This window comes from Rhincodon typus, chromosome 13, assembly GCF_021869965.1.
Source record: "Rhincodon typus isolate 14 chromosome 13, sRhiTyp1.1, whole genome shotgun sequence".
NCBI classification, from domain to species: domain Eukaryota; kingdom Metazoa; phylum Chordata; class Chondrichthyes; order Orectolobiformes; family Rhincodontidae; genus Rhincodon; species Rhincodon typus.
The window spans coordinates 32,505,660-32,521,174 of NC_063344.1; the positions used below are offsets into that span (position 1 = coordinate 32,505,660).

Below are 15,515 nucleotides of genomic sequence, written 5' to 3' on the forward strand. Positions count from 1 at the left end.
AGGCCGACTCCACTACCCTCTCCGGCAATGCATTCCATGCCCCTACCACCCCGAGTAAAGAACCTACCTCTGACGTCTCCCTTATATCTACCTCCACTCACTTTAAAACTATGCCCCCTCGTAATAGCTGCGTCTACCCTTGGAAAAAGTCTCTGGCTGTCCACTCCTATCTATACCTCTGATCATTTTGTACACCTCTATCAAGTTATTATTATTATTATTATTATTATTATTATTGTATTATTATTATTAGTTTTGTGGGTTGGGAGCATTGAACTTGAAAATATTGTCATATCTGGGCTTAAAGCAGAAGTTGAAAGTCAGCCTTCTGAGGCTTAAAGTACAGAATAAATGAATTGAATGTCACTTTGCATTAACGATTTTATTTGGAAGATGTTAGCCCCATTGCATTTAGTAGAAGTGGGGTGAATTATGGATTGCGAATTACAACCTATTACAAATTCTAACAGGACAGCTGAATTGTCTGGGCACCTGATCAGGGCCAGATGCTAATTTTGTGATCTTAGAGTCAAATACAACTATGAAAAATGCCAAATGAATTAAAAGTGGATATTATTCTGAAATTTCTATAGATGAGAAATGCCGGAAATGTGAAACTTGGTGTTTATAATGTTGCTTCTTATGTAATTTTGTCATTGGTTCTAAAGTGCAGGACAGGGAGATAAATGTTGCCCTTTGGCTTGAATCTAAATGATCAGATGACTTGTTAAAAAGTATCTTAGTGGCAGAAACTCTCACTGTTGCTGAGGTGATAGGAAAGGCATTTTTCTTGGCAAAAGTCTGAAGAAATTCCAAAAAGGGATTCAGCTGCAATATCCATTGAATGTTTCATTGACATGCTGTGGAATAATGTATATTGAGCGAAATGCCCTGAGTGGAAAAAATAGCAGGATCAATATTACAGTATAGAGAAATCTCTGAGTTGAAATGGGTAGATAGCAGCAGTCAACTATTTGATTACTTTACTTTACTTTACTTTATAAGGAAATGAGCAAGCTGTAAGAAACTATTAGAAATACTGGCAAGAGGATGTTTTGGAACTTTTAATATACACTGAAAAAATAAAATGAGGACACAATCTAATGTCATTTTGTATTTCCTTTGCTTATTCATTATTCATCACCAGCATTGACTTGCAAACATCGTCCACTCGGGAACCCCATGTCACTCTCATGCATTCTGTGGGTCCTTGTATGGCTGATGAGCTTGATCCTAGAGCTGCATCTCTGACCACATGTTTGGCAGGTTTTTCTGGAAGGTAGAATTGGTCCTTGGCCTCGATTTACTGGCATTCCTTTCTCCAGTTCCTTTTCTGTACTATGTCTTGCAGATGGACGTTCTTGAAGAATTGTGCCCCTTTGTACAAGAGATTCCTCCAAGTTGGTTTCTTCTGAGCAAGGCTCACCCAGGTGTTGATGTTTATGTTGCATTTCTTTAAGAAAGACTTGAGGGAGTCCTTTGAAGCATTTCCTTGGTCCTCCTCTTGTTTGAGTGTCTCCCTTAATCTGGACCAAGACTATTTGCTTTGGTAGTCAGAACTTGGACGTACTCAGCATGTGGCCCGCCCAAGCGGAGTTGGTTTTGGATGATCATAGATGTCATTCTGGCTCTTTCAAGAATGGTGATATTAGAATATTCATCTTCAGATGATACACTGAATCCATCTTTAACAGTGTTTCTGGTACTCCTGCAGGGCCTGGAAGTGGCATTTAGACATAGTCCAATTTTCATTGCCGTATAGAAGAGTTGGAAGGATGACTACCTTATACATAAAGATCTTGGTATCAGTACAGATATTGCAACCATCAAAAACTCTCTCATCCTTAGTGATGCTCACTGATTGGATGTGATGTTAGATCTCCTGGTTGATGTAGTTTTAGATGAGAGGTGACTTCAGGAAAGGAAAATGTTCCATGTTTGGAAGGTTTTCTTTATTAATCTTAATGTTAGTGAGGGATAGATAGGAACTTGCCCTGTGATGAGTTGGTAAAGGATTTGAGCCGTCTTGAGGTTGAGGCCCAGACCAATTCTTTGGTATGCTTCCACAAAGTCATTAAGCGAGGGTTGATGATTACTTTCCAAGATAGTGGTTGAGGTTGAAAGGTTTTCTGTTCATCTGTAAACAATGTCCACACCACTGGGAAGCTTGTTCTTAACAAGGTGAAGCTTGGTGACAATTAAGATGGAGAAAAGGGTAGAGGGCGATGACACAATCCTGCCTGAGTCCGTTTTGACCTCAAAGGATTCTGTCATGTTGCCATTAGGCAGGATCGTCGCTGATATCTTGTCATGGAGGAGACTGAGGACGTTGATGAATTTCTCTGACTAGCCATTGACATAGGTCTTCCCTAGCACTTTAGGGTTGACCTGAGTTAAACATCTTGGTCGCATGAATTGAGGGTCACGTTGAGTGGTTGCTGTTGTTCCTGGCATTTCTCTTGGAGTTGTCAAGCAGTGAAAATGTCCATAGTTTCATGGTTTAGTCAGAAGCCATACTGACTTCCCAGAAGAATTTCTTCAGAGACTGTGACAAGGCACTTAGCGAAGACTTGGGCGATAATCCTCCTGATGATGGAGAGTAGGGAGATTCTGCACTAATTCTCACAGTCCATTTCATTTCTTGAAGACAGTGGTGGTGGCAGTGTCCCTGAGAATGGCAGGAATTTCATCTTTGTCCCAGATTTTCAGGAGCAGTTGATTTGAGATGACGGCTAAACTCTGCTCCTCCACGTTTGGAAATCTCTGCTGGAATCCCGTCCACTTGTGCAACTTTTCCATTTTTGTGTGTTTCATGGCAACGTAGACTACCATCTAGTGTGGTAGAAGTCAAAGATCATCTTTGGAGAGTTGGGGGATTTGCTGAAACACTTCCTCATCTACAGTGTTTCACAGTATAGGAGTTCTTGAAATGTTCTCTCCGGAGGCTGATGTTTTCTCTGCTTCTTAAAATGGTCCCATCCTTAATCCACAATGGCTTGAGGCCAAGGGTGTTGGATCTATATATCACCTTGGTGCCACTGGAGATGCCCCAGATGTCGTGCTTGTCAGCAAGAGTTGCAACTCCTTAGCTATCTCAGTTTACCATTGGTTATTGTTTTAATTATGTGTATATGAAAGGATGTTATCTGTCTGATCTAGTAGAAATGGAACGGAAGAACATGTGATGGTTATAATGATCAGGGGATAATTGAGTGGAAAGGGTATGTGTGAGTGTGTCTAAGTGTGTGTCTAATCACTGTTTTCTGTTTGAACCTGTGAGGTGGAATAAAACTTTGCTGAGAAATTATGTCCCTGGACTTTGTCTAACCAGAATTTCACTGTTCGGGGTTCAGATATTCTTTGATACCCCTGGACCAGGTGGGACTTGAACCAAGACCTCCTGGCTCACCTTACTGTTAGTGTTTAATAACTCCCACCTAGATTTGTGTCACCTGCAAACTTGAAAATATTGAATTGATCCCCCATATCTAATTATTGATTTAGATGGTGAATAGCTGGAGCCCAAACACTGATCCTTGCGGTACCCACTAGTTGTGGCCTTCTAACCTGTTAATGATCTATTTATTCCTACTCCCTGTTCTCAGTCCATTAAAACGTTCTCAATCTTACCAATATATGCCGTCCAATTCTGTGTGGTCTTAATTTTGTTTACTAAGCTGTCATGAGGATCTAATCAAAAGTTGTCTGAAATTCTAATCATGTCATATCTACCAATTTCCTGTTATCTGTTCTGCTTGTTATATCTTCCAAAAAGCTCCAACAGGTTTGACTTTCATTTCAAGAAATTTATACATTTTAATCAACCTATTAAGACGTGTTCTGACCTTCAGAGGTAGAGACCATGTTACTGCACCACAAGACACTTTTATAAATCTATGTTGACTGTCCAATCCTACTATAATTATCTTGTTGCCCTATTATCATATCCTTTATTACAGATTGTAGCATTTTCACTATATCTCTGCAGCCAAATTCTTCATCACTCTGGAATGTAAACCACCTAGTCCAAGTGATTCATCTACTTTAAGTCCTATTAAGTTACCTGGGTAGAAGCACTTCTTTTACACTAATCCTTAGATTCACTATTATTTTCCCAATGAAGACATACCTGAAACATTTGCTTAGTTTCTTTGCAGTTTCCAAGGGGAGGAGGTTGGGATGATAGTTTGAGGTGTTTGTGGTTGGAGACAATGGCAACAGTCTCTGCATCACAATGGTTAAGTGCTGAGTCTACGTAGGACCCAGAAATATATTGGAGTATCAGATTGTGAGCAGTTGGACTATAATGGTTCATTTGCTTCTGATGTGAAAGATAATTGGGATCAAGAATCAGCATTTCCAACTGGAGTTAAGGGCAATATGTTTCAGTTTCCATGGGGAAGAGGGCAGAGGAAACCATTTTTGAAATCAGGTTATGGGCTTCTGTTCAAATCAATGATTATCAGACATACAGCAGTCTTGTGAGGTCAGCAGAGAGGAGGCTGCATGGCTTTCTAAGCCACCACGTTTGATGCAGGAGGGAGAGAGAGAAGATGGTCTTTCAATGAAGTGACGCATCCCTCAGTCATTTAAAGATTCAGGGAAATTCACCCTGGCATGGTCAGAGGCAAAGAATCATTGGGACAGCCTTTTAATGCTGGTAGTGGATTTAAGAAAGTTACTGAAGTAAGGGAAGTGCTTTGAGATAGTCATTTAAAGTTACTATTTGGTGAAACAGGGATACAGCAACCTATTGGAAGTTGAGAGCAACCGTAGGCTGTAATGTCATGGCCAGTACAATGTACGTTAAGTATAAAAGTGGAAAGTGCCTCTCTATTTAAAGTATATAAATTGCCTACTATATCAAAATGTTCAGTCAATCAAATATACATTTTAAAATGTGAAATCTGTTGTGCTATTCTTTAGCTATTAAGTGATTTAGTTCTAATTTCTCCCTTTAAAAATTATTGGCGTCAACATAAATCATAACAAAGCCTTAATGTGAGGAATAACCACTAGGGTGATGTGCCTGAAGGCTAACTATCTCAGCATTTATTAATACTAAGAAAAGTGATTAAAAGTATTATATGGCGAGAGTAAGAAAAATTATGAACTTCCTGAGTTGTAGTAGAGATGGAGACTTGCTGTTGAATAAGATTTACCACAGAAAGATTTAAAACTGTGACTTCTGAGATAATAGTTTGAAAAGCCTGTTGCAAAAACGTAGAATCAAGCTACTTCCTTGCCTGAAAATAATTTGGAAACTGTGACTTGTATGTGGTTATGGCAAAAATGTACTTTGTGAGTAATCAACAGAACCTTGACTGTTTACAGATGGAATATTCTTTATATGATAAATGACTTTTAATCAGCTTATTGCAAAACCAGTAACTCATGGTTTATTAGACATGGTGCAGTAAGTATTCTTATCCACATGAATATGAATTATAATTTGTGGGATTTGAGAGATATGGAAAAATTCTTTAGGATGTATTGTTCTGAACTGAAAATTTATGATGGTTACTTCCCTTAATGAGAACCTCAGCACTGGAGATGAAGGAATTTGCTGTCAGTTACAAAATCAATTGCAACTGTAAAGAACAAATGTTAAATATATTTAATGCATGAGAGCAAGCATTAGATATAATTCCTGTTCATATCATGTTTTTAACTAAAGAATAAGAGACTATTATGGATGTGAAGTCTCAGACCATGAGTAGAAAATTACACTCGATCATGCACCATGAATGCTTCTGTTGATTTTAAATAATTAAGTTTTAGTAACTCTTTCCTCTATTGTAAAATGTTTTATTTTTTATTTCAGATTCTGTTTGACCAAGCCCAAAGATCCATCAAGTTACAACTTCAGACATTTGTTAAAGAGTAGGCATCTTTTTTTTGTTCTTATTAACCTTTTAACCATTAAACTTTACTTAAATGATCAGACACTGCAGAAAAGATGAAAAATTTTAAGTCTGTGAACCTCAGTGAAACTAGGAATGTTATACTATTTCTGCATTTAGTGATATGTCAGTTTGGAAACAAGAAAAAATTTCCTCTCGTGAACTGTATCGCCCGTAACAGCTACTGTCTAAGTGCACAAAAGTAGTTGCCATGCAGTGGTTTAGGTGAACATACTTTGAGATATTGCACCGTAGTGAAAGTTACAAGAATTAAACATTTACATAATGCTGACAGTGGTACTGGATCTAATTATTTTTATATTATTGTTGGAACTTCTTTCCTGCTGAAAGATCAGTCTGAATCAATTTTCACCATTATAGAAGCCGCAATAGAGCCATAAACATGGAAACAGACCCTTTGGTTCATCTCGTCCATGCCGACTGGGCATCCCAATCAGATCTAGTGCCATATGCCAGCATTTGACCCATATCCCTCTAAATCATTCCTATTCATATATCCGTTCAGATGCTTTTCAAATGTTGTAATTGTATCTGCTGCCTCCCACTTCCTCTGGCAGCTCGTTCCATACGTGCATCACTCTCTGCATGAAAAGTTAACCCCTCAATCCTTTTTAAATTCTTACCCCTCTCACCTTTAAACATATGGCCTCTAGTTTTGGACTCCCTCACCATAGGCAAAAAACCTTGACTATTCACACTATCCGTGCCCCTCATGATTTTATAAAACTCTAAGGTCAGCCTCCAACGCTTCATGGAAAAATGCCCCAGCATACTCGCCCCTCCCTATAACTTAAACCGTCCAATCCTGGCAACATCCTTGCAAAACTTGCCCGCACCCTCTCAGGTTTAACAACATCCTCCCTGTCGAAGGGCGACTAGACTTGAATGCAGTATTCTAAAAGTAGCCTCACCAAAGTCCTGTATAGCTGCAACGTGACATACCAACGGCTGTATTCAATGTTCTAACCAATGAAGGCTATCGTGCCAAACACCACCTTCACCACCCTGTCTAGCTGCAACTCCGTTTTCAAGGAACTGTGTCCCTGCAGCCCTAAGCCTCTTCGTTCAGCAACATTCCCCAGGCCCCTACCATTAACTATACAAGTCTTGCACTGGTTTGCTTTACCAAAATGCAACACCTTACAATTATTTAAATTAAACTTCATCTCCTACTCCTTCGCCCATTGGGCCATCTGATCAAGGTCCTGTTGTATTGAGGTAATCTCTTCACTGTCCACCACACCACCTATTTGGTGTCATCTGCAAACTTAGTAACCATGCCTCCTGTACTCACATCCAAATCGTTTATACAAATAATGAAAAGCAGCAGACTTAGCACCGATCCTTGTGACACACTGCTGGTCACAGGCCTCCAGTCCGAAGAGCAACCCTCTACCACTACCCTCTGTCTCCTACTTTCAAGCCAATTTGTATTCCATTGGCCAGCTCCCTCTGGATCCCATGTGATCTCACCTTACTAACCAGTCTACCATGCAGAACCTTGTCAAATGCTTTGCTGACGTACATATAGATGACATCTACAGTTCTGTCTTCTTCAATCATCTTTGTCACCTCTTTAAAAAAACTCAATCAAATTAGTGAGACACAATATCTCATGCACAAAACAATGTTAAACATCTCTAATCCATCCTTGCCTTTCCAAATGCATGTAATCCTATCCCTAAGCATCCCCTCCAACAACTTATCCACCACTGATGTAAGGCTCACTGATCTGTACTTTCCTGGCTTTTCCTTTTACAGCCTGTCCTGCTGACTATTAGGGGGCTTGTAATATAATCTGAACAAGGTGATCGTCCCTTTTCTTATTTCTCAGTTCCACCATATAACTTCACTGGAAGATCTTCCAGGAATATGCTCCCTAAGTACAGCCGTAATGTTATCCCTATTCAAAAACGCCACTCCCCCTCCTCTGTCGTCCCTGCCCCAACCTTTCTATCCTTCCTGTAGCAACTATACCCTGGAACATTAAGCTGCCAGTCCTGTCCATCCCTGAGCCAAGCTTCTGTTATACCCATGCCATACCCAAGGGGAGGCAATGGCCTCGTGGTGTTATTGCTGGACTGTTAATCCACAGACCTAGATAATGTTCTGGGGACCATGGCAGATGGTGGAATTTGAATTCAATAAATATCTGGAATTAACAGTCTAATGATGACTGTGAATTCGTTGTCAATTGTCGGAAAAACCCATCTGGTTTACAAATGTCCTTTAGGGAAGGAAACTGCCACCCTTACCTGGCCTGGTCTACATGTGACCCCAGACCCACAGCATTGTAGTTGACTCTTAACTGCCCTCTGGGCAATTAGGGATGGGCAATAAATGCTGCCTGGCCAGTGACGCCATCATCCTGTGAATGAATAAAGAAAAAGAAATGTTCCCAACTGCTCCTATGATGCTGCTTGGCCTGCTGTGTTCATCCAGCTCTGCACCTTGTTGTCTCTCTTGCCCTAAGTTCATTTGCTTTACCTCTCTGGCCTCTTGTATCGAAGTAAATGCAGTTTAATTTATCAGTCTTACCTCGTTCTCTGCCAAGCTCTTGTCTGCCTTGCTGATTTGACTTGCTCCCCCTTGTCTACTGTACAAGCCTCAGCCTTTCTGTTTTCCTATTGAATATCAATAGGATTCACAACCAAACACACTTCCTGCAGACGTAGTCTCCAGCAACATTCATATTCTCCCTGATCTCCCACATCTGATGGGAAGAGCACATCATCCTAGTTAAAGCCATTTCTCCCCCTTTAACAATCAACAGACTCAGAAAGTGCCTAAAAATAACCGCAACACACTTTGTTCAAAAACGCAGCATTAGCACAGTCTTACTGCTCAAAAGCACTGTTCTGTGACAACTTAATACCAGTCCGGAATATTAAAAGTCAATCAAGAGACCGATCACTGTATAAACATAAAGGAAAAAATGTGCCCTCACGGTATTCACTATTATAGCTTTACAAAAGGGAAGTTAAGATTTAGAAGTGCTATAAGTCTTAAGATCAAACACTTAGCTGATCAGGCTTAAAACCAAAGGTTGTCCTTTTCACTTGTAGTTTTAGACAGTGACTTTTTTTTTTCTCTGTAAATCACTAATACCTCTACAGCTGCACCTGAAGCTAAATATTAGACCTCCACATCAGTTATGAAATTGCACTGCTGTTTGTTATTTCAGTGAAACCCGATCTTCATAGCCCTTCTGCAATTTGTGTTACAGCTGTTAAATTACATATTAGCTGTTTCATAAAAATCCGATCTCCTTGCCTTATGCGATTCCTCAGTCTCTGAACATGCCATATTGTCGCTTCTCTGAAACTCATTAGTGTAACATTCTCTGTTGATATCTACCACTGTCTTCAATGTCTATATTGGACTTCAGTAAAGCGTTTGACAAGGTTCCGTGCGGTGGACTGGTTAGCAAGGCAAGATCAAACAGAATACAGGAAGAACTAGCCATTTGGATACAAAATTGGCTGGAAGGTAGAAGACTGAGGGTGGTAGTAGAGGGTTGCACTTCAGACTGAAGGCCTGTGACCAGCAGTGTGCCACAAGGATTGGTGCTGGATCCACTGCTTTTGTTATTTATAGAAATGATTTGAATGTGAATATAGGAGGTATGATTAGTAAGTTTGAGATGACCTTAAAATTAGTGGTGTAATGGACAGTGAAGCAGATTACCTCAGAGTATAACGGGACCTTGATCAGATGGGCAAATGGGCTGAGGAGTAGCAGATGGAGTTTAATTAGGTAAATGTGAGGTGCTGCATTTTAGGAGGGTAAATCAGGGCAGGACTTGTACACTTAATGGTATGGTCCTGGGGAATGATGCTGAACGAAGAGATCTCCGGATGCAGGTTCGTAGTTTGTTAAAAGTGGAGTTTCAGGTAGACAAGGTAGTAGAAAAGGCATTTGGCATGCTTGCCTTTACTGGTCAGTGCATTGAGTACAGGAGTTGGGAGGTCATGTTGCGGCTGTACAGGACATTGGTTAGGCCACGTTTGGAATACTGCATGAAATTCTGGTCTCCCTGCTGTAGGAAAAATGCTGTGAAACTTGAAAGGATTCAGAAAAGATTTACAAAGATGTTGCTGGAATTGGAGGGTTTGAGTTGTAGGGAGAGGCTGAATAGGCTGGGCTTGTTTTCTCTGGACTGTTGGAGGATGAGGATCAGGATTGACCTTACAGACGTTTATAAAATCGTGAGGGGTGGATGAGGTGAATAGTCAAGGCATTTTCCTCAGGTAGGAGAATCTAAAATTAGAGAGCAGAAGTTTAAGGTGAGAGGGGAAAGATATAAAAGGGACCTAAGGGGCAGCTTTCACATGCACAGGGTGGTGCGTGTGTGGAATGAGTTGTCAGAGGAGTTGGTGGAGGCTGGTACAGTTACAACTTTTAAAAGTCATCTGGATGGGTATATTAATAGGGAGGGTTTAGAGGGATATACGCCAAATGCTGGCAAGTGGGAGTAGATTAGAAACATAGAACAGTACAGTACAGGCTGTTCGGCCCGCGATGTTGTGCCGACCTATTATCCTACTTGAAGATCAAACTAACCTGCATACCCTTCATTTTACTATCCTCCATGTGCCTATCCAAGAGTTGCTTAAATGTACCTAATGTATCTGACTCTACTACCACCGCCGGCAGCGCATTCTACACGCCCACCGCTCTCTGTGTGAAGAACCTACCTCTGACATCTCCCCTATACCTTCCCCCGACATCTCCCCTATACCTTCCTCCAATCACCTTAAAATTATGCCCTCTTGAAATAGCCATTTCTGCCCTGGGAAAACGTCTCTGGCTATCCACTCTATCAAGTCACCTCTCATCCTTCTTTGCTCCAATGAAAAAAGCCCTAGCTCCCTCAACCTTTCTTGACAAGACCTGCCGTCCAGTCCAGGCAGCATCCTGGTAAATCTCCTCTGCACCCTCTCTGAAGCTTCCACTTCCTTCCTACAATGAGGTGACCAGAACGGAACACAATATTCCAAGTGTGGTATGAACAGGGTTTTATAGAGCTGCAACATAACCTTGCAGCTCTTAAACTCAATCCCCCTGCCAATGAAAGCCAACACACCATACGCCTTCTTAACAACCCTATCAACTTGGGTGGCAACTTTGATGGATCTGTGGCCATGGACCCCAAGATCCCTCTGTTCCTCCACACTGCCATGAATCCTGTATTCTGCATTCAAATTCGACTTTCCAAAATGAATCACTTCGCCCTTTTCCGGGTTGAATGTAGAATAGTGTAGAATTAATGTAGAATATCTGGTTGGCATGGATGAGTTGGACCAAGGGTCTGTTTCTGTGCTGTACATCTCTGACTCTCTGACTTGGCTGGCTGTTGGCTTGAGAGAGCCCTACTGTAGACAGTTTGGAAAAGTATGGGAAAGATTACTGAGACATGCATTGCTCAGTTCACCCATTTGACTCAGTACTTCACAGTGTGCTTCCTTGCCTAATTGAATCTAAATTTGCTATTCATGTGTAATGGTTCTAAGATCTTTTTTAAAGGATTAATTGTCATGCAATGTGCTGATATAGATAAGCCTTACGTAAGCATCTTTTTTGATGAGTGTCGTATTCCATTGGCATAAGTGACACAGCCGAAAGAAGGAAATTGGACTAGTTGATTTCAACAGTTTTCAAATAATTTTATTGACAAAACCATGTGAAGTTTACAACATGGTAGTGCTTTTACAGTGTGCTGGCTTTTTGTTGGAGAAATGAAATGCTACTAGTCACATCACCATGTCATTGTCATATAGCACAGAAGCAGACCGTTCGGTCCAACCAGTCCGTGCCGAACATAATCCCAAACTAAACTAGCCCCACCTGCTTGCACCTGACCCATATCCCTTCAAACCTTTACTATTCATGTACTTATCCAAATGTCTTTTAAACATTGTAATTGTACCCATATCCACCACTTCCTCAGGAAGTTCATTCCACGCACCAACCATCCTCTGTATAAAACATTTGCCCTTCATGTCTTTTTAAATCTCTCTTCTCACCTTAAAAATGTACTTCCTAGTCTTGAAATCCCCCATCCTAGGGAAAAGACAGTCACCATTAACTCTATCTATACCCCTCATTATTTTATAAAGTACTACAAGGTCGGGTCTCAACCTCCTACACTCCAGTGAAAGTTTCAGCCTTCCTTTATAATTCAAGCCTTCCATACCTGGCAACATCCTGCTAAATCTCTTTTGAACCCTCTCCAGCTTAACAATCATCTTCCTATAACTGGATGACCATAACTGGATACAGTATTCCAGAAGTGGCCTCATCAATGTCCTGCGCAACCTCAACATGACTTCCCAATTCTTTATTCAAAGCACTGAGCAATAAAGATATTTTGTTGAGTATATTCAAGGCTGAATAGACAGAAAGACAGATTTTTAATTAGTAACAGAGTCAGTGGTTATAGGAAAAAGCAGAAATGTGGAATTGAGAATTATCAGGAGAACCAGGATCCCATTTGACTAGTGGAGCAGACGCAGTGGCTGAAAAGCTTACTTCTGCTCCTACGTCTTGCGGTCTTACAACCTCTCCCTTTGACAAAGCATCCATTCCTCCAGCATCTCTTAATCTTAATTTTGACTTGATATTGATGTTTAAATTGATCCTCCCTCACTGACTCTCTCAGGGGAAATACAGTGGAATCTGTACAAATGTGCACCTGCAAACAAAAAGGGCACCTAACAACAGTTAGGTGGGGGGAGGTAGTGGTGGGAAATGAAGCTTTGGAGAGAAAGTTGAAAAATGAACAATCTGGTAGGGGAATAGAGATAGAAATAAAGATGGAAAATAGGGGCAGTGGATACAATTGGTAATGTGAACATAATTTCTGCTTATGCAAAGAAGGGGAAATAATTAACTGCTGGTTGTTGGAACTTCTATTACAAAACCATAATTCTCATTAAACAGGACCAACATTTTTATAAGGTAAATCTGGTTAAAAATTTATGAAAGTTAAATAATTTGAGGGTATGCCACATGGTCTTGCCTTCCAGTCTGTAACTAAATTTTAAAGCCCTATTGCACCAGTAAGTCAGATACTGATGAACTGCTGACAGCTCCCAAAACATGAAGCATGAGCAGCTGCTGTGGGCGGAAAGAATTGTCCCAGAGGGCAAAAAGGAAGAAAATTACAGTAGATATGCTATCCCAGAATATTAGCTTGTCCAACTTATTGTACATCAGCTATTTTTGAAAAATCAGGGCACCTACAAATAAAGGCCACACAATGCAAGGTCTTTGGAGCATATCTACTATGTTCAGTGTATTCTTCCTCGATTCACTCTCTCTTAACCCAATATAGTTTTTAAATCTAACTACATCAATTCTTGGATAACAGTGTGGAGCTGGAGGAACACAGCAAGTCAGGCAGCATCAGAGGAGCAGGAAAGCTGACGTTTTGGGTCGGGACCCTTCTCTGACTCCAGCATTGGCAGTTCTTACTATCTCTGCGTCAAATCTTGGCCTTTTTTTCTCCGATGGAAGTAACCCCAGCATTTCAGATTGACATTTATATCTGTAATTTTCTAACTCCTGGTATGTTTCTGGTGAATGTGCATTTGTATACTATCAAAAATTATGATGCATTTCCCATAATGGTTGTTCAGAATTTTCTGATCAATGCTTTCTATAAATCTATTATCTCTTGGCTCTTTGTTCTCCCTGTTGCCTTTTTAAATTTTCATTTAACATTCTTTTAAAAGGATAGGTACTTGAAACCCAGGTATCAATTCTTCCAGACTTTCTTCGAGTGCACATTCATGTACCTTATTTTTCTCCTTGTGTCATTAACTTATTTATTTTTAATTACTAAATTACCATCTTCCAAATGGTCGTTGAAAAGTGCATTTCTAATTCACCACTGTATTCCTTAATATTTTTGAAACTTCTTTTTGAATCTAGTCTGATTTTGTGAAGAAATTCCATCTGAAAGATCTTTTTTGCTTAGGTGTGCAGATGTATTATGTATATTATATTTGAAATGAAGAATACTTTAACATCATGATGACAAATTAGGTGGTCTTTTATTGCATTGCTGTTTGGGGAAACTTTGCTGTGTGAATTTTGATTGTTTTGTTTCCCTACATTGTAGAGAGATGGTGGAGTGATGTTATCACTGGGCTAGTAATCTAAAAACCCAGGTTAGTGCTTTGTCATGAGTTCAAATCCCACCACAGCTGCTGGAAATTAATCTCGGTTAAAACATTTGGAATTTAAGACTTGTTGATTATCTCAAACTTACCTGATGCAATGATCAAGGAAAGAAGTCAGCTGACATAACTTCAGACCCATAGTGATGTTGTTGTCCTTAAATGCCATCTGAAATGGCCTGGTGAGCTTCTCATTTGTTCCAAACTGATACAAGTTTAAATGAAGTGAAAGAAATGGGATAGACTGCTCACAAAGACGAAGGCACCAGAAATCATAAAGGCAAACCCAGCTCTGTTGATCCTGCGGAATTTTTCATTACTACCATCAGGAGGCTTGTGTCAAAATTAAGAATAGCTGCTCCACAGCAAACAGCAGACTGACATAGTTTGCAAGGTATGTTTCTACATGTGACTATATGTTTCAGGCACCACCATTCTAGACCAGTCCCGGCTGTACTGCAATGCTGACATCTACAAAACAATGTTGAACATTGCCCAGGTATGTCCAAAACAGGATAAATCAATTCAGCCAAGTAACACCCATATTCTGAAAATACTTAGGGTAAGATAGCGGTGGAGTAGGGCTTCTGAGCCCGGGGCTCATCTGCTTTCCTTTCCTTCTTTACTTTTTTTTAAATTTTGCTTGAGTTTGGGTTCCTGGTGGCATCTGCATCCAGCACAGATTTGTGGAGGTGGTAGCAGAAGCAAGTTTGGACCCAGTACAAGACCTGTTGGCATCAGCAGTGGCTGTATCGGCAAAGTGGGCCAAAAGCCACGTGGCGGTGGCAGAACATGGTGCAGTACCTGCTGGAATCAGTGGCGTCTGCATTGGTGAGATCCAGTGAGGGTGTTGATAGAGGCGAGAGGGTGCTAAAGAGTGGTGACTTCCATTCCAGTGCTGGCATGGTGTGGCAAAGGAGACTTGTGCCTGGCTACCAGGCCCGTGGCCCAAGGCAGAACACTTACAAGGACTGTAAAGTTGAACACTTTTTTTCTTTATTTTTCTGCCTTTATATTCTATGTTTTGGTTTATTTTTCTGCGTTTTAAGATGGCTCTGGAGAGTGCTAACACTTTACACCTCTTTTCACTGTATTTTGTTACAAAATATACATGACAACAAATAAATCAATCATCAGCAAGTGGCAATAACTCAGCAATAACTTGCTGGCTGACTGATCAGTTGGGTTCCAGCTAGGCCACTTAACTGCTGACCTTGTTAAATCCTTGGTCCGAACATGGACAAAGGAGCTGAACTTCAAGGGGGAGGTGAGAATAAATGTCTGTGACATCAGAGCAGCATTTGACAGAGTATGGTATCCAAACTGGAGACAATAGGAATTCATGGGGTGGGGGAATCTTTCCATCGCTTGGAATCATACCAAGCGCAAAGGAAGATGTTTGGGATTA

The 15,515-nt window shown here is 40.5% G+C and overlaps 1 protein-coding gene across 6 annotated transcripts in view; it reads left to right on the forward strand.

The window, feature by feature from the left end:
- Positions 1–15,515, forward strand: part of zgc:162872 (BAR_ACAPs and ArfGap_ACAP domain-containing protein) — a 145,088-nt gene that overhangs the window by 64,355 nt on the left and 65,218 nt on the right. For 5 of the 6 annotated variants that reach the window (XM_048604196.1, XM_048604197.1, XM_048604198.1 and 2 more), the window contains exon 5: positions 5,825–5,883. The exons of the other annotated variant lie outside the window; for it this stretch is intronic. In XM_048604196.1, the coding sequence (XP_048460153.1) occupies positions 5,825–5,883 (59 nt within the window). The remainder of the gene's footprint in view (positions 1–5,824; positions 5,884–15,515) is intronic. 6 annotated transcript variants of the gene reach the window in all.